This window comes from Cynocephalus volans, chromosome 8 (genome assembly GCF_027409185.1).
Source record: "Cynocephalus volans isolate mCynVol1 chromosome 8, mCynVol1.pri, whole genome shotgun sequence".
NCBI classification, from domain to species: domain Eukaryota; kingdom Metazoa; phylum Chordata; class Mammalia; order Dermoptera; family Cynocephalidae; genus Cynocephalus; species Cynocephalus volans.
This window is the reverse complement of record NC_084467.1, coordinates 109,840,535-109,866,382: the sequence shown is the minus strand read 5'-3', so window position 1 is coordinate 109,866,382 and position 25,848 is coordinate 109,840,535. Positions and strand designations below refer to the sequence as shown.

General features: G+C 48.3%; 1 protein-coding gene across 1 annotated transcript; it reads left to right on the top strand.

Annotated features, from left to right (window-relative positions):
* The first annotated feature begins 11,931 nt into the window (after nucleotides 1–11,931).
* On the top strand, nucleotides 11,932–17,818 carry THEM5 (thioesterase superfamily member 5). Its single transcript, XM_063106946.1, has 6 exons — nucleotides 11,932–12,054; nucleotides 13,019–13,220; nucleotides 14,513–14,651; nucleotides 16,804–16,914; nucleotides 17,175–17,299; nucleotides 17,623–17,818. Exons 1-6 carry the CDS (start codon nucleotides 11,932–11,934, stop codon nucleotides 17,664–17,666), a joined length of 744 nt encoding a protein of 247 aa, XP_062963016.1. The 3' UTR covers nucleotides 17,667–17,818.
* The last annotated feature ends 8,030 nt before the right edge of the window (nucleotides 17,819–25,848 follow it).

Genomic DNA, 25,848 nt, shown 5'->3' with positions numbered 1-25,848 from the left:
CATTTTTTCATGTCTGTTGGCCATTTGTTTATCTTCCTTAGAGAAATGCCTACTTAGCTCTTTTGTCCATTTTTTAATTGGGTTGCTTGTTTTCTTCTTGTAAAGTTGTTTGAGTTCCTTATATATTCTGGATATTAATCCTTTGTCAGATGTATATTTTGCAAATATTTTCTCCCACTCTGTTGGTTGTCTTTTAACTCTTTTAATTGTTTCTTTTGCTGTGCAGAAGCTTTTTTAGTTTGATATAATCCCATTTGTTTATTTTTCCTTTGGTTGCCCATGCTTTTGGGGTCGTATTCATGAAGTCTGTGCCCAGTCCTATTTCCTGAAGTGTTTCTCCTATGTTTTCTTTAAGAAGTTTTATTGTTTCAGGGTGTATATTTAAATCCTTAATCCATTTTGAGTTGATTTTAGTATACGGTGAGAGGTATGGATCTAGTTTCATTCTCCTGCATATGGATATCCAGTTATCCCAGCACCATTTGCTGAAGAGGCAGTCCCTTCCCCAGTGAATAGGCTTGGTGCCTTTGTCAAAGATCAGATGGCAGTAAGTGCGTGGGTTGATTTCTGGATTCTCTATTCTATTCCATTGGTCAGTGTGTCTGTTTTTATGCCAGTACCATACTGTTTTGGTTATTATAGCTTTGTAGTATAGCTTAAAGTCAGGTAGTGTTATGCCTCCAGCTTTATTTTTTTTGCTGAGCATTGCTTTGGCTATTCGTGGTCTTTTATTGTTCCATATAAATGTCTGAATAGTTTTTTCCATTTCTGAGAAAAATGTCTTTGGAATTTTGATGGGGATTGCATTGAATTTGTATATCACTTTGGGTAGTATGGACATTTTCACTATGTTGATTCTTCCAATCCAAGAGCATGGGATATCTTTCCATCTTCTTGTATCCTCTCTAATTTCTCTCAGCAGTGGTTTGTAGTTCTCATTATAGAGATTTTTCACCTCCTTGGTTAACTCAATTCCTAAGTATTTTATTTTTTTGGTGGCTATTGTAAATGGGCAGGCTTTCTTCATTTCTCGTTCTGCATGTTCACTAGTGGAGAAAAGAAATGCTACTGATTTTTGTGTGTTGATTTTGTATCCTGCTACTGTGCTGAAATCACTTATCAACTCTAAGAGTTTTTTTGTAGAGGCTTTAGGCTGTTCGATATATAGGATCATGTCATCTGCAAACAGGGACAGTTTGACTTCCTCTTTTCCAATCTGGATGCCATTTATTTCCTTCTCTTCTCTGATTGCTCTGGCTAGTACTTCCAACACTATGTTGAATAGGAGTGGTGAGAGTGGGCATCCTTGTCTAGTTCCTGTTCTTAAAGGAAAAGCTTTCAGCTTTCCCCATTCAGGATGATATTGGCAGTGGGTTTGGCATATATGGCTTTAATTATGTTGAGATACTTTCCCTCTATACCTAACTTATAGAGGGTCTTTGTCATGAATGAGTGCTGAACTTTATCAAATGCTTTTTCAGCATCTATAGATATGATCATATGATCCTTGTGTTTGAGTTTATTAATATGGTGTATCACATTTATTGATTTGCGAATGTTGAACCAACCTTGCATCCCTGGGATGAATCCCACTTGATCGTGATGAATAATTTTACGTATGCGTTGCTGTATTCTGTTTGCTAGTATTTTAGTGAGGATTTTTGCATCTATATTCATCAAGGATATTGGCCTGTAGTTTTCTTTTTTGGTTATATCTTTACCTGGTTTTGGTATCAGGATGATGTTTGCTTCATAGAATGAGTTTGGGAGATTTGCGTCCGTTTCAATCTTTTGAAATAGTTTGTAAAGAATCAGTGTCAATTCCTCTTTGAATGTTTGGTAAAATTCTGCTGTGAATCCATCTGGTCCTGGGCTTTTCTTTGTTGGGAGCCTTCTGATAACAGCTTCAATCTCCTTTATTGTTATTGGTCTGTTCAAATTTTCTATGTCTTCACGGTTCAGTTTTGGGAGCTTGTGTGTGTCCCGAAATTTATCCATTTCCTCCAGATTTTCAAATTTGTTGGCGTATAGTTGTTTATAGTAGTCTCGAATGATTCCTTGTATTTCAGATGAATCAGTTGTAATATCGCCTTTTTCATTTCTAATTTTGGTTATTTGAGTCTTCTCTCTTCTTTTTTTTGTTAGCCATGCTAATGGTTTGTCAATTTTATTTATCTTTTCAAAAAACCAACTTTTCAATTCGTTGATCTTTTGAATTGTTTTTTGGTTTTCAATTTCATTCAGTTCTGCTCTGATCTTAATGATTTCTTTCCGTCTGCTAACTTTAGGTTTGGATTGTTCTTGTTTTTCTAGTTCTTTAAGGTGAAGTGTTAGGTTGTTCACTTGCCATCTTTCTATTCTTCTGAAGTGAGCATTTAATGCAATAAATTTTCCCCTCAATACTGCTTTTGCAGTATCCCACAGGTTTTGGTATGATGTATCATTGTTTTCATTAGTTTCAATAAATTTTTTGATTTCCTGCTTGATTTCTTCTTGGACCCATATGTCATTAAGTAGAATGCTGTTTAATTTCCATGTGTTTGTATAGTTTCCAGAGTTTCATTTGTTATTAATTTCTAGTTTTAATCCATTGTGGTCTGAGAAGATACATGGGATAATTCCAATTTTTTTTAATTTATTGAGACTTGATTTGTGACCTAATATGTGATCTATCCTGGAGAATGATCCATGTGCTGCTGAGAAGAATGAATATTCTGAGGTTGTTGGGTGGAATGTTCTGTAGATATCTGCCAATTCCAACTGGTCTAGAGTCTTGTTTAGATCTTGTGTTTCTCTACTGATTCTTTGCCTAGATGATCTGTCTAATATTGACAGTGGGGTGTTCAGGTCCCCTGCTATTATGGTATTAGTGTCTATTTCCTTCTTTAGGTCTAATAGAGTTTGTTTTATAAATCTGGCTGCTCCAACATTGGGTGCATACATATTTATGATTGTTATGTCTTCTTGATGGATCAGTCCTTTTATCAAGTAGTGTCCCTCATTGTCTCTTTTTATGGTTTTTAGTTTAAAGTCTATTTTGTCAGATATAAGGATAGCTACTCCAGCTTGTTTTTCTTTTCTGTTTGCATGGTAAATCTTTTTCCATCCTTTCACTCTTAGTCTGTTTGAATCTTTATGGGTGAGGTGGGTCTCTTGTAGGCAGCATATAGTTGGGTCCTGCTTTTTGATCCAGTCAGCCAGTCTGTGTATTTTAATTGGGGAATTTAAGCCTTTTACATTAAGAGTTGTTATTGAAAGGTGTTGATTTATTCCTAGCATTTTATTGGTTGTTTGGTTGTCTTAGGTGTCTTTTGTTCCTTGCTTTCTGATTCACTGTTTGTTTTCTGTGTTTGTTGGTTCCTTAGGTTGTAGATAGTGTTTTTGTTAGCTTGTTTTCTCTTCATGAATGCCATTTTTATTGTACTAGCGGGTTTAGATTTTTCTTGGGTTTTTATTCCAGTGGTAGTTATTTTTCAGGAACCAAACCCAGTACTCCCTTGAGGATTTCTTGTAAGGGTGGTCGTGTGGTAGTGAACTCCCGCAGTTTTTGTTTGTCTGAGAAATATACTATTTGCCCCTCATTTCGGAAGGATAGCCTTGCAGGGTAGAGTATTCTTGGCTGGCAATCTTTGTCTTTTAGTATTTTGAAAATCTCATCCCATTCCTTTCTAGCTTTTAGGGTTTGTGATGAAAAGTCTGATGTTAACCTGATTGGAGCTCCCTTATAGGTGATTTGACGCTTCTCTCTTGCAGCTTTTAAGATTCTCTCTTTGTCTCTGAGTTTTGCCAATTTGACTATGACATGTCTTGGAGAAGGTCTTTTTGGGTTGAATACATTTGGAGATCGTTGAGCTTCCTGGATCTGAAGATCTGTGATTTTTCCTATACCTGGGAAGTTTTCTACCACTATATTGTTGAATATGTTTTCAATGGAATCTCCATTTTCCTCCCCTTCTGGAATACCCATGACTCGGATATTTGATCGCTTAAGGTTGTCTGATATCTCTCTCAGATTTTCTTCCATGTCCTTGATTCTTTTTTCTTTCTTTTTGTCTACTTGTGTTATTTCAAACAGCCCATCTTCAAGTTCAGAGTTTCTCTCTTCAACTTCGACAAGCCTGCTGGTTAAACTCTCCGTTGTGTTTTTTATTTCGCTGAATAACTTCTTCAGTTCAGCAAGTTCTGCTACATTTTTTTTCAGGACATTGATTTCCTTATACATTTCCTCTTTCAGATCCTGTATACTTTTCCTCATTTCATCATGATGTCTAGCTGAGTTTTCTTGTATCTTATTCTGTTTCCTTAGAATTATCACTCGAAATTCCTTGTCAGTTATTTCAAGGGCTTCTTGTTCTATAGGATCTAGAGTTTGAGATTTATTAACTTTTGGTGGTGTACTTTCTTGATTTTTTGTATTTCTGGTATCTTTTTTTTGGTGTTTATTCATTGTGGCAGGGGGTTTCACAGTCCACCGGTTTGAGACTGATGACTAACTAGGATGTTGCTGTGGTTGCCAATTTCGTATGGCTCCCTCTGTGACTGCTCAGTTGGCCTCTAGTGCCTTGTGTGTGTGGTTGCCTCGGGTCTTGGGCTTCTCCGGGGAGCCACCTTTCTGGTCAGCTTGGACTCTGCTGGGCTGGTGGGTCACGTACCACAGGGTGTGTGATCGCTGTTGAGCTTTCACTTCCTGTGCAGGACTTCTCCCTGTTCTGTGTACTCTGGCCCAGGCTGTTAGATCGTGCAGTGGCGACCCCACCGGGTGTGTGGTTTCTGTCGAGTCTCCGCCTCCCTGGCCGCACGTCTCCCCACTCTGTGCGCACTGTGCTGGGCTGGGGCGTGTCTTCTGCACCCCTCGTCTATCAGCTGGGCCTTCAAGACCCTGCTCGGCACCGCCTCGCCCAGGAAGTCTACCAGGTTTCTGCTAGGCACAGACGACCGGTCTCTCTGGGTGCCTTTGTAGCACTATGTAGATCTCTCTCGGGTCTTGTTCACCTTTGTATCCCCCCGGTATAAACCGAGTCCAGCGCCCGCCTGCAGCCTGCTCTCCGGCAGGTTCAAGCGGACCTGGGAACTCTCCTACCACACTATTCCCAACCAGAAATTGGTTAGGCTTTTCTCCAAACTGGTGGCCGCAGAGATGGTATCTGCCTCCCAGTAACAGGGAATTTACCGGGGGCCGGAGTCCAGGGTGTGGTGGAGTGACAGTCGGCCCGCCCATACTTCCTTGCCCTCCCGACACTGGCCGGGGACGCCCCACACCACCAGCCCCACCAGAGAACCGCGGAGGGAGTGGGAGGGGAGGCCGGTCTGCAGGCTCCGGAAAGCCCCGCGCCAGGCCAAGCAAGTGGGAGGGCTCAGTGATGGCCGAGCCGGGCGGGGCTGCTAGCACCTGGGAAAATGGAGGCAGCCCCAGGGCAGTGAGTGGCCTGGTGGTGCAGGCGGGAGCCGGGTGGGCATCCACCCCCCGAACAGAGCTGTGCCAGGGATCACTCACAGTGCTGTGCCAGGTCGGGCGCTCACTCTCTGTCTCTGGTTTGTTGCCTTCCCGGTTCTCGGCCGCTGCCGCCTCGGGCTGTTCAGTTGCGGCGCGGCTCGGGCGCTCCCAGGAATCTTCTTTAATGCCGGCCTGAAACCTCGAATCCTGAATAGGGCAGCTGGCCGCCTTCAGCGCGGCCCCGGCCTCCGGGATCCTGGCTGCATCCACAGCAGCCCTGGCACCGTGTTCCCTGTTTCGAGACTCGCTTTTGCAGCTAAGAAACAGTTCTTTTCCTGCTCCACACTTCAAAGCTGTTGCCTGTAAGTGAGGCAGCCTCTCCTGCTGGGGGCAAAGTGGCGGTCACCCCCCATGACCGGCCAGCAGCAGCAGTCCTCCCTTAAGAGATGGCGAGAGGAAGGTCCACAAGTTTCCCGGCTGCCTGAGGCCCAGTGGCCGCCTTTTCCACCTCAGCTACTCCGCGCCAGCCGCCGCAGCCACCGCCATCTTGAACTCTCCACATATGTGTTCTGACACAGTTTCAGATGCTGAGAAATCCAGAGTCCAGGGGACACGTCTGGTGAGGGTCTTCTTTGGTGGTGGCTTTACAGCAATGCAGAGGTCTCACATGGCAGAAAATGGTGGAGCAGAGACTAATCATCTCTAATTGTACATTAGCCAAGTCAGAAATACAAATGAAATTCATTTTTTTAAGTAAGGAGATAACACTTAGCTATTGATTCCCTCTGAAGTGCCTTTTTGTTCTTCAGAAAAAAATTAATCCATCACTGCAGGTAAAGATAAACAAAAGGAAAAGTACTGGAAACAAGATTTGGGAATAATATCCACCTCACCCAAATCTAAAATACAGGAAAAAAATGTTTTCATAAAGTCACCCAAGTCCTCAGTCCTTTACAAAATGTCTCACAAACTTTAGCAAGTGTCTGAAGAACTCTAGGGTTAAAAAAAACTCTGAACTATAGCGCTTTGAAAAGAGCCTCAGCAAGCAATGCCACTTTTATTCCTCCTTCCTCTTACTTTGTCTCCATTTCATCCCTCTCTCCCAAAACACAATCTTCACACTGGTGACATGCCTTCCCATCATGACTGGCTTCTTTCTTTCTTCTATTCATCTCTGGGGCTGAACCTTCCAGCATTTCACTGTCATGGACAGCATTTATTTTTTTGTGTGTGCACCTTCCCTTCCTCCCAGTCTTCTGATAACAGAACTATGCTGAGTTTGCAGACAGCCCTTTCAGCTTTGTTTGATTCTAGCAGGGAGAGGACTGCCAATCATGCCCCTGGCCAGCCTTGGTCACTCAAAGCTCCTTATCCCCTTGACCACAAACATTGATCCAAGGAGGAGGCACATAACCTAATATTACAGTCCTTCCTGGGATTTTATATGTGGATGAGAGGTGAGGGAATTGGACAGATTAAGATATATTTTGGAAATGCAATCCCTGAGGCATGATGGACAAGTCACTTACCCTCAAAAAACTTGAGTTTCCTCTTCTTTATAATGAGGGACTTGGGCCAAAGGCTCTTGTGAGCACCTCCAAACTCAACCTGAGGGTTCTGCGAGGCTTCACCTGTGAAGAGGTCAGTCTGTCTGGTCCAGCCATGACCTTTCAGGGAGGGGCTACCTGGCAAAAGTATGTATCCAGGGAAATTTTTCTTCCATAAACTCGGACTCAAGGTTGTCACTTTTGTCATCTTTCCCCCTTCTCCTTATCAAAATCTATCAGCAGGGGCAATGCCCTATCAGGGCCAAGGGACTTGGCTCCATACCCATCTGATTTTCCTGTGTGGACACACACTCCACCCCTAGAGAGTTTCCTGCTGAGGAAAGGGGCTGGGTCCTGGGCACCAGCAGCGACTGCTGAAGTCACCATTACCTGTATTTGGAAGGCTCAGGAGCTTGGCCCCTGATCTGGTTCAACAGTTAGTGACACCTCTATTTCAGAGTTTTCAGGGGAGCAAGGAGTTCAGGATGTCATGGGGGTGTATCAGTCATTTAATATGCTTTTTAAAAGGAGTGTGGCCTTACTTTGTCCCTCAAGCTTTAAAGTAGGTGTGCCAATGCCACTACGAGTATGTGGCTGTCCTATTGGTTTGAAGGTATCACCTCTCAAGTTATTGTCTGAGTTCGAGGAGGAGGGGATTTCAGGTATGGGGCTGGCCAGGGCCTTTGAGCCTCACCCCCCCCCCCCCCCCACACACACACACAAAACCCTTCAGGATTTGTCAGTGCAGCTTTCTGAACTGGCTTTTCTTGAAAAATCAGAAGAACTGGCAACTGGGCCTGCATTCCATCATGGCACCTCCTGAGTGGAGCGAGACCAGGTTGCCCCTCTAAGCACCCTTGGCTTTGCTCACCACCCCTGCTTTGCACGGCCACTGCTGCCCAGCTGGCCTCTGAACCTTAGCTCAGGAGAAGGACAGGAAACAAAGCTTTCCTGAGGGCAGGGCCAGCCTTGGCAGGCATTTGGGAATCAGCTACAGACGGACAAGAAAACGGGCAATCTTGGAGCCCTCCAGAAATTGCCCATGGTGAGCTAAAAGGCAAAGTCTTCAGGAGGGATTTGAGTTCAAGAATGGCATCTAGGGAATTTCCTTTCTCATCCAGAAAGGCCAGATGGGAGTCAGCCCAGACAGAACCCCTCCAAGTGCTGGGAACCCCGTGATCACGGCAGGGAGTCAGCCAGCTGCATCAGGGAGCTGCACCACATGTCCAGAATTATCTAAGAGGGACTCCCAGGGCCACACAAGATGAGGAGGATTTTGTGAGATTTCTGGAAATGTTAATAATTCTCCTTTTTCCTCTTCGTGATTAACAGTAAATATCTTTAAACAAAAAATATCTTGCGAATTTGTTTGCGGGCAGCAAGGAGGACGGGCTGGGGAGACTAAGTACTACTGCAGAGTCAGTCTTATGAGGGAAGGGAACCCAAAAGACAGAGAAGTGGGAGTGAGTTTAAATCTGGGACCAGGAACTGATCTGCTGAACCTATCAAGGCCTTGGTTACTCCTGTTGCTTCACTCCAAGACAGAAGTTACTAGTGCAGTGATGTGCTAGAGCCGGTTCCCACCAGATTCCAGGGGCGGATCGTGTACATCTCTTCCCAGCTTCGCAGTCAGGGTCAGTGATTTCACACTGGTAGCTTGAAATCAGCCATGGTGAGAATATCTATGCAGCATGTTGGCAAATGCTACAAATCAGAGCCACCCCTCACGTGACCCCCTCCCCACAGCAGACTGTTAATCATTTGCCAGCACGCCGCTGCTGGTTCTTCTGTGGACCACCAGCCAGGTCAGGCCCAGATGCGCTTCTGGGTCCAGGTCTTCTCTCAGCGAGAGATCCCCATACGCAACATTCACACATGAGTCCCAAACTGGAAATGAACCAGGCAGGCCACAAGCTCAATCAGAATACAAGGGAGTTCAACTCAACTATGCCGAACCTCCCTGATGTCCCTCTTTTTTCTAATTGCTTCTCCAGAGAGTCCAGGTCTAGGGAAAGGCCTTCTTTTCTTTTAGCTGAGTTTTCTTTGTTTTCTCTGAGCCAAATTCATCCAAAAGGAAAAGGGTTGTGGCCAAAGCTCACGTTGTAATGAGACCTATTCCAGTACCTTTCCACCTCCCTGGATAGCTGACCTCTCAGCCCACATCTAGGAAGGGCTCCGTGTTGCAGAAGGAATCCACAAAATGTGTGGGTGGAATGGTGGAAAAGGGAGTTGCAAAGGGGGGATAGAGCACTTTCTCCATGATCCTAATCTTTCTCTTCCTAGATGGCTTTAGACAACCTCCTCCACTCTCCTCCTGCCACCTTAAGTCAGGGCCACACCCATGCTTTTGCCTTCACCCATAGATGTTCTCCTCAGATAACTTTCTAATTACCTTCAGTGTGCCATGCCCTTGCTCCCACTGTATCTGCGCTCGGATATCAGAGACATCACCAGATCCTTGTTTCTTTCCTTTTCTGCCTCCTGGACACTGTTCCCTCCCAGGTGAGAAATGAAGCTTGATTCCTCTAGCCCTCGTCAGCTCCTTCCTGTCCCCTGTATCCTGGACCACATCATCCAGCCGAACCTTGGTTATTACCCACTCAAGGAAAATAAAAGTTATACGAGAAAGAAAATGGAACTGTTGTATGTGGCCGGGCTGAAAACAAAGGTTACATAGTCATAATTATGTAAATATTTGAAAGTCGATTTAACCAAAAGTTGGGAAACAACTAGAGAGGAAGGGTGTTACTCCTCCAGTGAGGCGATAAAGATTTAGATCCCGCTGGATGTCCAATCTGAAATAAAAGCCTGGCTGTGCCTGGGTGATAATCCAGCTCCCAAGTGGCTCTCGGGTAATAAAACAGTGGTTTCCTTTCCCAGGTTCACCTACTGACTCTTTTTTGGAGGACAGCCCTTTTCTCCTCCTGGGGCCACCTTGCCAGGATCAGCTCCCAGCTTTCAGGAGAGCCTGAGGACCCTACCTTCTCCCCACTCCCCTTTCTCCTGACTCCTCTTCAATCTATCTACCCTTTCTGAGATTCTTCTTTTTGCTCCTGTCTCCTCCTCAAGTCCTGTCTTCCAAATCAACCACACATGGAGCCAGCAGAAGTAATGAGGGAATGCCCAGTACCAGGGGAGCCCGGGCAAGCCCCAGGCACAGGGCGTGGGCTCCAGCCACCTGCTGCTGCACAGGAATGAAGACACATTGTTGCCAGATCTTCCCACTAATCAGGAGATCCTTGACCTTCTGCTTTGTATGAAACTCCCTGTTTTTAAATGTTGGCAACTAATTCAGATATCTTCGGTTAGACCCAGAGCCTGAATCAAAGAACTGGTTCCCCAGTCCTTGACGAAGCTTACTTCAAACTTTCACAGGAGGAGGTGAGGGGAAATACGTATATTCTAGTCTTTTAGGACAGCCAAATATAGAGCGTAAGACAAATCCTTTAAATATCCATATTAAGTCAGTTTGATCTTTTGGAAGCTGCCAAAATATCATAATCTTCACTATTATTATTATCATTACCATTATTATTATGATTCCACCTTTGCACAGTTCTAGAACATGCTCTATTTTAGTAAATTAAAAACTGAGACTTTTAATTGAAAACTGGCAGTTTTAATTCAATAGAAGACAGAATGCCACTAAAAAATGTCCACAACTATTAGGTTCGGCAAAAAGGAGAAAAGGGAGAGAGAAAGAGAGAGAGAGAGAGACCCAAGCCAGGTGCTTTTTCAGCCAATAGCTTTTATTCCACTACCGTGGAGAGGAGACTGAGCCAGATCAGTTCTCCTGAACTAAGGAAAGCAGGGGGGTTATAAGACTTTTAGGGAGGATTCAAAATAATGAGCAATTTTGAAATCAGTGGTAGGCAAGGTGACACAGTCCTTGTGGTCTGATGACATCTGGTCGATTATGTCATAGGCTCCCGATTAGCCACTATCTCCGTACAAAGCACTCCAGCCCCAAAGCCTGCTAGACACAACCCACAAGATGTTCCTTTGATGATAACAGTATCGTTTACCCCTTCCCAGGAGAGGAATCCCAGTTCCCAGAGAAGAAAGGAAAATGGGCGGGGGGAGGGGGAGGCTCAACACGGCTGGGCTGAAGCTAAGCCAGCCATGAGACCCAATAACAAACTTGCGGAGGCTGGAGGAGCACGCCTCCCCACTCACCCACCCAAAGCGTCCAGGCTTGCCAGTGACAAAGCCACCACTGCCCCACCCTCACCTCACAACCAGCACTGTCTGCTGCCAGCATCCCTCCCTGGCCTTCCCAAAGCAAGGAGTTCCCTTGCTCAGCTACTTCCTCCCAAGTGATTTTCTGTCCTCCCATTCAAGCCCTCTCCCATCCCCAACTCCTATCCTGGCCAGGGACCGGCAGGTGGAGGCCTCCCTGTGCCAACCCTTGCCTAGGAGAGGAAGGGGGTGTCTCAAGGCTGTTTTCTGAGCCCCAGAATCGGGCCACAGCTTTTAGAGTCTTACTACAGAGCACATGTCACAAATGCTCCACCAACACCCTCTAATCAAGGGATAGACCTGCCTTGTCTTTCTGGAAATTTTCTTGGGTTTTGCCCCCGGGGCAACTCTCCAAGGCTCCAAGTATCCCACACTATTTGTGTACTTTTTTGCTTCTTTAACAAATGTTTCTTTCTGAACTCAGGCAGTTCTGCCCATTCATGCCCAAGCAACGTCTGCCCCTCCCCAAGCTCTGGGTGGGGCTCTGGGACCAGCTAAAGGCCCCAAGCATCTGAGGGTGTTGTACTGAACCAGCCCAGCCTTGCCTAATCAGCCTCTCTGCTGTGGAAACTCGCTGCTGAAAGAAAGCTGGTGACAGAAAAGAGAGGCTGGTGAGAGCTGCCATAGAGAAGCGCTCATTTACCTTGCCACCTCCCCAGGAGGCAGCCAACACCCCCAATCCAAGCAGGACTGGCGTCCTAGCACTCAGCCATGATAAGGAGAGGCTTCCAGGTGGCAGCAAGACTTGGCCACCACAGAGCTCCTCTTGGGGCCCCTGGTATCCTGCCCAGGGTCGCCCCGGCCTCTGCATTTGGATCCTCCACAGACTCCCTGGTGAGTGAGTTCCCAGATCAGCCAGATGGGCAGCTTTCTCCCAGAGCCTAGGGCTTAAGGAGCACCCCATATCTCTTCTTCCCAGCTCATGGCCGGGGCTGGTGGGCAGTGTTTTGGGAAGCTATTTGATCTGGCAAAGAGAAGGTGCTCTGGGATACCGAGTAGCCCAGATCCAAAACTAAAACCATTGGGATACTTGCATCCTGCTCTGAATATTGAGTGGCCACCACCAAGCTCTTTCCTCCTGTGTTTCCTGACTGTTGCAGCTGTTAGGGCATCCCCAGATGGAAGACCCATCTGTGGTCCTGGCAAGCAACTGCCCACCACTGTGATTGGTGTGTGAGCAGTTGATGCTGCAGAGGACTCCCCCTGATTACACAGATAGACATGCTGTCCCTGCCCCGGCCATGGTACCACACCTCTGCGGGGGCCCTAACGTGTTTCAAAGGGGCCACCCTGCCGAGGCAGGCCCACAGCTGTGGAGCTGCAGTGGCCCCTAAGGTGAGGGGTTATAAAAATGGCCCACACCTCTGGCTTCTCCCCCTAGAATAGACAGTGTCTAGTCCGGCCACAGCTCTCACACTCTAAAACCTGGCCACCTGAGCCATATTTCCTCTGGTTCCCCATCAGTACAGGGGGGCCAACACTACCTGTTCTCAGTCTTAAAGAAGTGCTCACATTTTAAAATAGAACGAGTGTAATGCACCACGACAGAGCAGCATGCCTAGAGGTGGTAGCCCCACTCCCTTCTCTCCCTTCCTTTGCTCTTTAGTGTCCCCTTGCCTAGTCACCCACAGGGCTCCCTGAACCCTCTGCAAGGAAGGTGGGCCTTACCCTCAAGTCAACATTCTGGCAGAAAAGATTGAGGAACCCAAGAACACAGGAACAGACCAGCTAGAAGTCCCACAGCCCAAGAAGCAGCCTCCACCCTCCAGAATTAGTCCCCCTGATTTTTCCTGCCCAGGTCTCAAGATTTTGTCCAGAGAAGACAGACTTGAAGGATTATGCCCTTCCCAATGCCACCTGGTGTCCAGACATGCTGAGCTTATACCATGAATTTCTGGAGAAGACCAAATCCGGTGGCTGGATCAAACTGCCCTCCTTCAAATCCAACAGAGACCACATCCAGGGACTCAAGCTCCCATCTGGGTTGGTAGCTACTTCAGGTAAGGCCGGGCCTAAAAGGGCCCATGAACACACATACATCCCAGCCTACCTGGGGCCATCCACCCTGCCTGGAGCCTGCCAGTGGGTTCAGCCAGTCCCCTTCCCTGTGTTCAAAGCTCCCTTCCAGTTCTCAGCCTAGAAGTTCTTCCTGCTGTCTAACTACACCCAGCATGCTGCGGCTCCAGGTAGGTGGAGGGGAAGAGTGTTCTCTCAAGTCTCTGGCCCCTTCCTCCCATCTGAAGAGAACACACCCTCACGGGCCCGCCTTGGCTCCCAGCCAAGCATGTCCCTCCTGGCGAACTACCAGCTCAGTTCCTTGCCCTTTTTGACTTCTCATTAGTTGTTCTTCCCTTACACTTCAAATCCTATCCCAAGTCCTCCTCCCCAACCCCATAAAAGCCCATTGAACCTCCTTACCCACACAGGCCTCAGCACTGCTCCTCTGCTAGGCTGCAGCAGCACTCCTGAGACACCCGCTGGATCTGACTGATGGAGAGAGTTGCCGCCTTCTTCTTTCTATCTCTCTCTCTCTCTCTGTGTGTGTGTGTGTGTGTGTGTGTCTATGTGTGTGTGTGTTTTCTTGTCTCTCTCATTACACATAACGTCTTTCTGCCCAGTGATGAATGGGTGGTATGGTGGGCAGAGTGCCTTTGAGTTTATGGGACAAAGCAGGGACACTGAAATAATTTTTTTAAGAATTTAATATTTCGGGCCGAGCCCGTGGCGCACTTGGTAGAGTGCTGCGCTGGCAGCGCGGCGACGCTCCCGCCGCGGGTTCGGATCCTATATAGGACTAACCTGTGCACTCACTGGCTGAGTGCCGGTCACGAAAAAAACGACAAAAAAAAAAAAAAAAAAAAAAAGAATTTAATATTTCCAAAAAAAGATGTAGTTGTGTAGCTGTCTTTGGGGAAAAAAGCAGGACTTCTCTGCACTTATGTATTGTTATTTTGAATTATATGTGAATTACATAAGTTATTACATCTTTAATTTTCAATACTTATGGTCTCTTAAAGACTTGACCTGACCCTGATCCTATCTCCATCCTCAGGAACTTCCTTAGTGTTTCCCCCCTTCCCCCACCCCAGACAGAGGGCTCTTTGAGGACAGGGACTGTGCCTCTGCTCCCAGATTGAAGGCTCCCTGGGAACAGAGCCTGGGTGTCCTCTGGTTCTCTCTCCTTGACCTTGCACCTGAGGCAGGGCTCAAACCATGGTACTGCATCCTGACCAGGCCTCATGTCCCCCATATCCTCCCTTCTCCAGCTGTGACATTGCCCATCTCTCCCCAGACAAAAGTGACTGGCGCATCTTCACCAGGTGCATCCAAGTAGAAGGACAAGGCTACGAGTATGTCATCTTTTTCCAGCCATCCAAAAAGAAGTCCATCTGTCTTTTCCAACCAGGCCCCTACCTGGAGGGGGCTCCAGGGTGAGGCCACAAGTAGGGCCAGGGAGACACCCTTGACTGCCTCCTGGGCTTGGCTTAGCAGGGTGGGTTTGGCACCCACTAGGCCCTGGAGTCTGCATCTCTCTCTAAAGAGCTAGGGTGGGGGTGAGGGGCACTGAGCTTCAGCCTCACGGTGCCAGGCCTGGAAAGACACATTGGGTTATCTGGTCTAGTCCCCATTGTGCAGATAAGGGAGAGCATCTTTATCAGGTCTCAGAATTCTCCAGACAAGAAGAGACCTGAGAAGCCACTTTGAGAAGGGTGTGGTGCACTTGGAAGAGGGCAAAATCTGGAATCGAGAGCCCAACTTCCAGTTCTGCTCTGCTATAGCTGGCCTTGAGACCCCAAGAAAGCAATTTGACCTCTGCTCTTTAGTCTTCTTAGCTGAAACCTGGGGCAATAATATCTACCTGCCAGGGCGACTGAGAGATATATATGGGCCTATGTGTGTGTGCTCATGAACCATAAAGCACAATATAGCTATCAGACACCATCTACCCAAATCCCATGTGTTACCCATAGGGAAACTGAGTTGTACATAGGTAAAGTAACTTGCCCAAGGTAGCACAGGTATTCAAGGTCAGACACAGGACTCTAATCCAGGAGTTGGGACCCCATGTCCATTGCTCTCTACACTGTACTCTGCTGCCTCCAACCTGTGATAGATCTAGGGAGGAGCTCTCACTGGACATAAATACACCCACATGGGAAATCAGGCTGGCCCTGGGCCACCAAGTCTGTGGTCATCTGCCTTCTCTTCCCTCGGTCACTGAAGGCTGTTGCTGGTGCCGGAGTTCCTGCAAGAGAGAGAGATGGGAGTGGGGAGGAGCAGCATTAGAGTTCTGAGGCCTGAGAGGGACTCAGCTGGGGCTAAACAGAACCCAGAATGCTAAATAGATGTCAGCGCCTCCTGGGGCCCTTGGTTGCCTTGGCCATCCAAAAGGTATCCTCGATAAGTCTCCAAACTAGTGCATGCAGACACTGGGGTGATAGCTCAGAAACCTACCCAGGAATTGATCCCCTCCCTTCTGAAGAGAAAAACCCCAAGGAGGCAGGGCTGAGGCTGAAGCAAGGCTGATTTTTATTTAGGGGCTCATGGAGGAGAGGCTGAAGAGGTAGAGGACCGTCCGACACTGTTTTGTGTTATTTGCATTCTAAAGTTGGGTGCCTTTCTATTTCTTCAACTTAACCAATGATGAAGTAACTTTGGCATGAAGGTCAGCTTGCACAAGTGAGAATGAGAATTTTATGCACTTTAAATAAAGCAAATGTTTGCAGCATCCTGCTGAAGAAGGCTCTCAGCTTTCTGCGGGCAGTGCTGCTCAGGAAGTCCGTCTTGCCAGCACTTTATACGTCATAAGTTACATTTCACATTTACCTGTCTTGAAAGTGTGGGACCAGCACTGACTGCAGTGACTGGTAAGGTGACAGATGGCCCAAGGTCATGCTTCAAAGTGTAAGTCAAGGGCTGGCCCGTGGCTCACTCAGGAGAGTGCGGTGCTGATAACACCAAGGCCATGGGTTCGGATCCCTATATAGGGATGGCCAGTTAGCTCACTGGGTGAGCATGGTGCTGACAACACCTAGTCAAGGGTTAAGATCCCCTTACGAGTCATCTTTTAAAAAAAAAAAAAAAAAGACTAAGTCAAAAAGTTCAGGGGCGAGTTCTGGTCAAGATGTTGGAATAGATGGTTCCTAGTGTCACTCTTTCCCACAAAGTGACCAACTTGCAACTATTAAAAAGTTCAGGGGCTTTGTTATTGCCTGTGTGCATGCACCCTTCCAAATTACAGCAATTGCTGCCAGTAATTAGGTGATAAATCACTAAAATGTTTCCCTTTAACTATCAGAAAAAACTTCCTGGCAAAATAAAATAATTGTATCAGTGGTTAATAACAGATGACAAAGCAAAACAGGAGAAAAGCTCAGTTGATTTTGACTGGCTTGATCAGATGAGATGCAGCTCTGTTTCCTTCCCATTTGGCTGCTCTGAAGCTGAAGGTCTGTGGAGGGGTCTGGGGAAAGGGAGAGGCAGGGGGTGGTTTCACCACAGGATGGAGAGAAGGCCCAGCAAGGCACCCTGCCCAGTGGTCCCAGCCTTAGCCTTGCTCCCTACCCCCACTCCCACCCCCAGATTTGCCCACGGAGGGTCTCTGGCAGCCATGATGGACGAGACCTTTTCTAAAACTGCCTACCTGGCTGGAGAGGGGCTGTTCACACTAAGCCTCAACATCAGATTTAAAAAGTAAGTACAGATCCTTGGATCACTGGCCGAAGTCACTGGGGGTGGCCACCTCACCAGCTGGGTGTGGTGAGATCCCTGCCCACCACTCCTCTTCCCAGCCCATTCCCAAGCAGTTCCTGCAGTCCCTGGCCAGAAGGCAACCTCTGCCCTCAGACTTTGGGACCACTATGAGTTAGTAAGGTGGGGAGGGATGAAGAGAAGGATGGGGCATGGGAGGGCAGGCTCACGTGAGGGATGGGCTAAGCCGCCTGCTCTCCCAGCTTGATCCCTGTAGGCTCTCTGGCTGTACTGAATGTTGAAGTAGAAAAGATCGAGGACCAGAAGCTTTACATGTCCTGCATCACCCAGAGCAGAGACCAGCAGACAGTCTATGCCAAGTCCTCAGGTAAAGAAGTCCTCAGCCTCCACCCCAGGCCCTGCCCTGCTGCCACACACCCCCAGAACAAATGGGAGGGAGGAAGAATGCTAAGGTCCAGGCCCAAGCTGGGGTCCAGCTTTTATAGGGGTGGGATTGGGCACCTGCTGGAAACACAGATGAAGTGAGCAAGAGCCCAACCAGGATTTTTTTCTACATATGAGTTACCCCAGCTATACCCCAGGATAGGATCCAGGTAACAGGTGGCATGGAGTCAGGTGCTCAGAGCGCCCCGGCAAGCTCCAGCCACCTCAGCCCTGGCTCTCACCACCCCGCTTACCCTTCTCTTGCAGGTGTTTTCCTTCAGCTGCAGCTGGAAGAAGAGTCATCCCAATAACAGTCACTATACCTTCCAGAGGGCCTACCGCCGGCTGCCCTGCCTGCCTGGGACCTGCCACAGAGCAGGGAGGGGTCCCCAGCAGGCAACTGGAAAAGTGAGGGAAAGGGTACTTTCCTCTGAGTGAATAAAGTCTCACAGCCCCATTCTCAGCCCAAGACCCTTCTATAATTGAAAATGAAAATCCTTCCAGGTCCTCCCACGTACCCACCATCCCATTCTGCTCCAACAGAGGAGATTTACTAAGCATCTGCCAAGTACCAGGCCCGGGTGAGGCCCCAGGCATGCAACAGTGAAGGGCAGGGCCCCTGGAGTTGCACAACAGGGGCCAGGAGCCGAGGGCACAGAGTGTCCCATCAAGCTCCTCTCACCCCACCCTGGCTCCGTCATGAGTGCAGTGCAGGCCCCAGGGAGGAGGGGTCAATTTTACCCTACAAAAGCAATCAGAAAAGGCTTTCTAGAGGAAACTGTGCCTGAACCAAGTCTCCAAAATGAAGTGTTGTTCCGCAAGCAGGTAGGGGAGGGGAGGCTATTCCAAACAGAGGGAAGAGTAAGAACAAAGGCACAAAGGTGAGCAAGAGTACAAGGACTTGGAGAACAGCCAGGTGTTGAGCATGGCTGGAGACGGTGGCAGGGGCAGGAGCAGGTCATGGAAGGCTTCATGAACCCTGCTATGGAGCTTGGACTTTGTCTTGTGGGCAGCAGGGAGCCTTTAAAGTGCTTGGGGTGGAGAGTGACAAAGTTTTGTTTTTTAAAAAGATGACTCTGGAAGGAGTCAGGGGTCAGCAGGAGCACTGGGTAGGAGACCGCTGCAGGGCTCTGTACTAGAGACAGGAAGGGCCTGCAAGAGTCAGAGCTATGGAGATGAGAGATATGGGACATGCTGCAAATAAACAAGTGCAGGACTTTGCCACTAACTGCACATGGCAAATCTGTGAAGGAGGGCCATCTAGCATGACTCCAAGTTTCTGGCCTGGGGAGTTCCAGGTGGTATCATTGGAAATATAGAAGGAGAAAGTTGGAGGTAGGGGTAGAGAATGAGCTCGGTTTTACGCACATTGAGCTTGAAGTGCCCATAGAACTTCCACCATGTTCCAAGCACCAGCAGGAACCTGGCTGTTGTGATTTGGAGCTCAGGAGAGATGAGCTACTGCCTCAATTTGTGTCAGTACAAAAACTGATGTGGAGCCCCTGGGAGTGGCTTATGCAGAGTGGAACTGAAGGGGAGGCAAGCGGAGTGGAGGGGAGGGGAGGAGAAGGAAAGAGGGCAAAGGTAGACTCCGAAGTCGCACTAAGGCTTAAGGCTGGAGCAAAAGACCAAGGACTCACTAAGGAGAACAGGACAAGAGTGACCATCCTCAAGAGGACAAGGTCAGCAGTTATCACATGCTGAAGAGAAGGCAAGGAAGCTGAGAACTGAAAAGAGGCCTTTGGATTTGGCAATGAGGAGGGTGGTGATTTCTTTTGCCAGAGCAATTTTAGGAGGTGGGAGCGAAATCTAGATTACAGTGGATGAAAAAATGAATGGGGAATGAGGAAATGAATGTAGGTGATTCTTTCTAGGAATTTTGTTGTTATTGTTATTCGAGTAAAGAGATTTTACTGTGTTTATAAATTGCTTTGGAAAGAGCTAGTGGAGAGAGGCTGAAACCTTTAGGAGATTGAAAGGTTTCATCCAATGGAACAACTCTCTGGTCTTAGAGATGGATCAAGAGCACAAGTAGATGCAGGAGTCACAGGACAGCATCAGTGTGACTCTGAGACCAAAAGGAAGGAGGTGGGGTGCAGAGCAGGACGGGAAGTTGAGGGGATTCACGCCAGAGCACCTTGACTTCCTCAGTGGGGAAAGAGGTCCAGAAGAAGGGCCCAGAAGAAGGGGGATGATTTGGGAAAGACACTTTGGGGATCCAGAAAACAAACTGACCAAGTACATGTAACCAAGACATGCTGAGGGACCAGCTGCTGGTTGAAAACAGGTATCTGGAGTAGCACCAGCCCAGGGTGAGAGGAAGGTGGGAGCCAGCCGGCAAACCCAGGGGCAATAGAGGATAAGCTGGATGAGAACGATGGTAAGAGGGAAAGGGAGCAATGTGGCTGGTACACAGCCATGAGAACAATGGGGTGGAGCAGGAACTGCCACCCTGGAGGAGCCCATACCTCCTGTGGCGCCGGTAGAAGAGGGTGGGAAACTGAGACGGAGGGCTGCAAGAGAAGTGGTGTCCTGTCCTGGGACAGCCAGAATTCCAGTAAGGCCAGTAGAGGGAGGAGACGTTCAAGAAGAGGTCAAGATTAGGGAGGTTTTACCAAAGAATGAGAGCTCCAAGGGCCGTATCAAAAAGGATTTTAGTATTCAGTATGGTAAAGCCAAATGCTGAAATGGATAAACCATTAAATCTCTGTACCTTAATCTATTTTAAATAGAATATATTCTCACTCACATAAAGTTCAGTTGGTGGTGTCTGGGAGTCATTCAGGAACCTGACAAAAGCTCTGCCATCTTCAACACATGACTTCCAAATTCATCCTGGGGGTTGGCATCCACTTGCCAGATGAGAGGAGAGAGAATCCACAAGGGAGGTGTTTGGGGGCCAGACCTCAAAGTGGTTCCATTGGCTTGAACTCAGTTGCAAGCCTTTCCCCCAAACTGCACAGGAGATTGGCTATAAAGTATGGTCTAACTATATGTTGAAGAGGAAAGGGAAATGGGTTTGGTGAGTAGCTAGCAGCCCCTGACTTAGTTTGAGAGGAGGGCCGGTGAAAGAAAAAAGAATCTATGTCCAAACTCACTCTGGTATGTGAAGGGTTTGTCTTCAGGCCTAAGTTAAGATTCCAGGATCTGGGCTGGGGCTAGAGATTCAAAGGATCAGAGAATGAGACTCTTTGTGACATGGAACAGAGTCAGTGAGTTGCACACAAATTCAGCAGCAGTGGTGAGGAAGGTGGATCAGGTTCTCTTTCCAGTAGCCGGACCACACACTTCCTAAGCTATTAGTCTCAAATGATGAGCAAAGGATAGGTGGACATGGGTTTGAAGGGCCTTGACCCAGTGCCTTCCAAAAGCTAGAGATGTATTGGAGGCCATAGCCAGAAATCTTGTGACAACCACCTCTTCTCTCCCCCATACATTCACATAAAAACCCTTTCTCTTTTTGTGCTTTCACAGTTGCCCTTGAAAATCTGTTAAACCTGGAGTCTAAATCATTGTACACTGAAAAAACTGCTTGCTCTTTATTCATGGCCAAGGAAAGCCTAAGCTTCATTCAAATGCTCCCGGAAGAAGGGAAATATATTCCATTCTTCCTATGCAGTCAAGAAAAAGAAAACAAAACAGTTGTATTTGAGTTCCTATATTAAAATAAGCTGAATGCATCCTAGCACATCACTACTAGGGCCAGTTTCTAACAGAAAAAAGCACAGGGTGAAAACCTATGGAGGTGGGAGCCTCTCAGGCAAGGCCCTAGAGCCAGGCTGGGAGCGTCAGCCTTGACTGTGTAAGGACAGCTGGGTAGGCAGGAGTCTTGGTAAAGGAAATAAGGTCATCAGCTGCTGGGATACTTCTCTAGTGTCTGGGGCTTTGACAGATGCCTCTTCTCTCCCAGGAAGACAAATATTGCAGATGTGTAGGTAGAAGCAAGGGGAGCTGCTTCCTCGACATTTACAAACCCAATTCCATATATAATGCGTTTATCTGGAATGCAGCTACTCCAGAGGTAGATGGGATGGAATCCAGTAAGCCATCCAGGCAAATGTGGCAGCTTATTCTGCTTGAATTGGAGGATATGTGTTCTCCAGATGTCTGAGGCAAGTGCCAAGAGAAACCAAAGAGCAAACAAGGCCACTGCAAGATCAACCACTTCAAGAAGACGGGGATGTCAGTCACTCATAGCAGCTGTATTAGCCTGTTTTCTGGTGCTTAGAATAGAATACTTAAAATTGGGGAATTCATAAAGAAATGGAATTTATTATTTCTTACAGTTTTGGAGGCTGGGAAGTCTAAAGTCGAGGTACACACCTGTTGAGGGCCTTTTTGGTGGGGACTCTCTACAGAGTCCCATGGTGACTCTGCGTATCACATAGAAGAAGGTTGAGCAAGAGCATGCTGTAATGTCTTCTCTTCTGCTTATAAAGCCCCCAGTCTACTTCCTGATAACCCATTAAATTACTAACCCATTAATCCATTAATCCATTCATGAGAGCATAGTGCTCAAGATCTAATCACCTTAAATGCCCCACCTTTCAAATACCATATTGGGAATGAAGCTCCAATATAAGCTTGGGGGGACATTCAAACCATAGCACTAGCTCTTAAAGAAGGGGCTCCCTAAGGCCTTCCTGGAACTGAGATTGCAGAGCTAAGTCATTCATTACAGACCCTGGGTGAGGAGCCAGAGCGGCAAGACACAGTTTATCACCAACCCATCACACCAGAGCCCACAGCAAGCACTGGTGGGCAAGTTGTGCTGCCTGAGGCCACCGCTCAAGATCACCAGAAATATCGCTTAACAAGACCCAAAAGCCCAGGTAGCCTTGTAGCAGTTGCCTGCCTATTTGGAGTAAAGGACTGTCTCCTCTCTGCCTCCTCCATCTGGCTTGGACCCAGGGAAGCTCTCTGTAATGCCCAGTCCTCCGTGTGTCCTTCTACAATAGCAGCAGCAAGAGAAGGGAAGTCAAGGCCCTTGGGTTGCCTGGGAAGTTCTGGAGGAGTGGCAGCAATGGCACTGGGAGAGGTGAGGAGGCAGCACTCTGGGTCTCCACTCAAGGGAGCAGCTCTACTCAAATCTGAAGACCCTTAGGTTACAAGAAAGAACAATGCTTTTCGAGATGGAAGATCCGGGTTCTAGTCTCAACTCTACTACTGTTTGGCACATATTTCTTTCTGGGTATCTTTCCTGCTCTGCAAAAATGAGGGTCGGTGAGGAGACATCCAAGTTCCTTCCAGGTCAGATATCTTATTGTTCCAATAAAGCCAACTTTTGGCAATGCGTTTGCCAGTCATTTGCCTGATTGCTCTCAGATCCCTAGCCTTCCCCTATTCCACTTTATATCACAGAGGGCTAGTGCCCGCAAACTACATTTCCCAGTCTAATTTGTCATCTGAATGTGGAAGGCTCTCATGTCACTTTCAAAGGTGGTCTGAAGAAGGGAGAAGCAAGGATATTTCTCCCCTTCTCTTTGTTTTGGGAGGCAACTCAAGTAATGACTGTGTCTCAATAGTAACATCCTTCTGATAGTCCCTTACCATCTTGTTTGCCATTTAAGCTCTTCCAACACCTTTGTAACAAGTTCCCTGTGTTAAACTCCCTCTGGTGAACCACCCAGCAATTGCCATTTTTCTGACCAGACCTTAACTAATACGGCCGGCCTGTGGATTATCTGCAGTCGGTTTTCAATCCCACTGCTGTACAGTCAGGGTGGTGTGCAGTCTCGTTTGCAACCTTAATTTAACATCCACAAAGAGAAGAAAATGGGAGGAGGGAGCAAGAAACTGAATGGTCAAAGACTGAGCACAATCCTGGCTAAATCCAAATCTGCCCATTTTCCCCCTGCACACTGCACAGATGAATACAGCTGGGGAAAAAATACACAATCATGCTCTCCAGTTTCACTTTCAAGTCATGATCACTACCCTAAAGTGGGCCCATAATGCTGCCCTGCAATCATTCTGCAGTTCCCTAGACCATTCATTCTCCTGCTCTCCTAGACAACTGTTCCATTCCTGGCTCTCTACTCAAACCCCATCACCACCTTCTCCCTCATTATCACTCTCAGCTGATGACCTTGCTTCCTGTTCCATGGAGAAATTAGAAGAATTCAGAAGAGAACAAGCTCCCACCACTACATCTTTCCACCTACCAGCCTCTACCCCCTATTCTACCTTCTCTCCAGGGCCTTGGGGGTGAACTGTCCACGTAGCAGGCAAAGGACAACCCCTAGAAATATTTCTTATGCACAACATCCACTTCTTCTTGTCTGCTCAGGAGCATTGTTCCAACACTTCTCCCTTCTCTCTTCTGCATTATCAGTTTTTTCCCTTTCTATTGAATCTTTCCTCCCCCCCCCATTTTTTTCTTTTTTTTTTTAATCTATGGGGTCTTTCTTATCAGCATACAAACATGCCATCGTTTCTCTCATATAAAAATTCTCTCTTGAGTCTACTTCTCCCTTGGCCTCTGCCCCACTTCTCCCATACTCTTTCAGCAAACTCTTCAAGAGAGTTGTCTTTGCTCTCTTCTTCCTCCCAATCTTTCTTGAGCCCACTCAAATCAGGCTTTTGCCCCCACCACTCTGCTGAAATTGCTCTTGTCAAAGTCACCAATAACTTACTGCTAAATCCAATGGTTAATTTCCAGTCTTTATGTTACCTCACCCCACCTCAAAATCTGGCATAGCTGGGGGGGGGGGTCCTCTCCCCAATCTCTAAATGTTGGAACACCCAGGACTCAGTCAGTCCTTGGATCCTTTCTCTTTTCTACCTATACTTCATGGGCATAAGCCAGCCTGATCTTAACTCATTGCTGCAACCAGCTCTGTCTTCGCTGTCTCTTGTCCAGAAATCCTGAGCCTGTTCTCTTTTCCCTGGGCCAGTATAATTCACAGAACTGGACGCTGCAAATCACTTTGCCTGAGAGCTATTGCGATGGCTCCAGAAGTGGGCAATGGGGACCAAGGTGGGATTCCAGCAAGGAGGGTTTTGCAGAAGATGGCATTAGTGTGGTCACCACTATGGGTGGGCTTCACCTAAGAGGGCTGGGGTGGGGCCACTGCAGCACAGAGGAATGGCGGCCACTGCCCACTGATAGCAGTCTCCCTCTTCTCTGTAGCCTCCCTCAAGACCCAGCAGCCCAGATCCAGCCTGGGCAACAGGGCTGGCTTGCTGTTAGAAACCTGGCTCCAGCTGGAGGAAGAAGTTAAGCAAGCCGGGCTGATGGCCTCTGAGACAGAGCCCGTGTTTATCTAGGAAAGGAGGTCGACGTAGGCAGCTGGGGCCTCTGCCAGCTCCTCCCAGAAGGACTGGACTCGGGGAGCAAGCTGGAGAGGAAGCTGCTCCCCTCGGGCTCCAAAAGCCTCCGGGCCAGAGGCCAGGACTCAGCGGCGGCCCACAGGTGAGGCCTGCGCTCGAGGGCGAACAACGGAGTCCGTGGTGGGCTTGGACTCCGGGCAGAAGGTCGGAACATCGCGCTCCTGGTGGCTTGACGCTGGGGTGCGGTGAGCGCGCGGCAACAGAGCCTTCCCCAGCGCGCTCTGGGGGTGGCCGGGAATCAATGCTGCCTTTGTGCTCGGTGGTTTCCTAGGGAGAAAAGGAGTGGAGAGTGGGAGGGGAGAGCCGACAGCCCGGCTCCGCCCTGCAGACGAGGGATGCGGTAGGGCTGGCAGGCGGGGGAGCGGGACGGTCAGGACTAAAGGGGGTGGGGGAGGGTGGGATTCTGTGCCACTAAAGGTACATATCCTTTAACCGGTCCTGGGTGTCTTCAGGTCAGCAGGAGCAGAAGTGAGTCCTCTTCTGACAGGAGCGCCTTGAGAAGGCGCGGGGGAGCCAGAGGAGGCAGGTGCGGCTAGGACCAAAGGATGGCTCAGTCTGAGGAAGCCTGTGCCGGGGAGGCAGTCCTGAGGGGCACCAGACCATCTTCGAGGAGAGCCTTCGGAGTCTTCGGAGTGGGCGGGGCAGAAGGGGGTGTGCCTGCCTAGGGCAGCAGTGTCCCCTCATGGGGAGCGTGTATATGAGCGGGGTTCGGAATCTGGGTCCGTGTTTGTGACTACAGACCTTTGGGTGATGCGTGTGTTATTCTATTTCTCTTAATAGTGCCCTAGGATTCTAGTAAGTGTGTTGGGCCCTCTAAGTCTCAGGTGGGCGGGGCGTCTTGAATACCTGTGACAGAGTTTGTACTTGGGCCTGCATCTAAAAGTGTGGCTGTCTGGCCCTGGGCTTCTTCCACTCCTCCCCAGCCCCCCAAACTTCGCCTTTCTTTCTTTCTTCCTCCTTAAATAGGGGTCCGTACGCTCCGAGGACCTGGGGACAAGGGCGCGGCGGCGCACGGCCGGGTGCCCGTGCGCAGCATCACCCACGTCCGGCTCCTCTTCTCGCCTCGCCCAGCCCAGCCCCTCCCACCACTCCCACCCCAGAAGCCGGACTGGGACCTTCCCGGCCCTGTGGGATTCGTTGTTCATACCCCCACTCCACCGC

What these genes read in the sequence shown, in the direction of transcription:
- THEM5 (XM_063106946.1), top strand. Translation starts at nt 11,932, where the DNA reads ATGATAAGGAGAGGCTTCCAGGTGGCAGCAAGACTTGGCCACCACAGA. An exon ending in TACCTGGAGGGGGCTCCAGG is followed by an intron (nt 14,652 to 16,803) that starts GTGAGGCCACAA and finishes TCCCACCCCCAG; the next exon opens with ATTTGCCCACGGAGGGTCTC. An exon ending in CTCAACATCAGATTTAAAAA is followed by an intron (nt 16,915 to 17,174) that starts GTAAGTACAGAT and finishes CTGCTCTCCCAG; the next exon opens with CTTGATCCCTGTAGGCTCTC.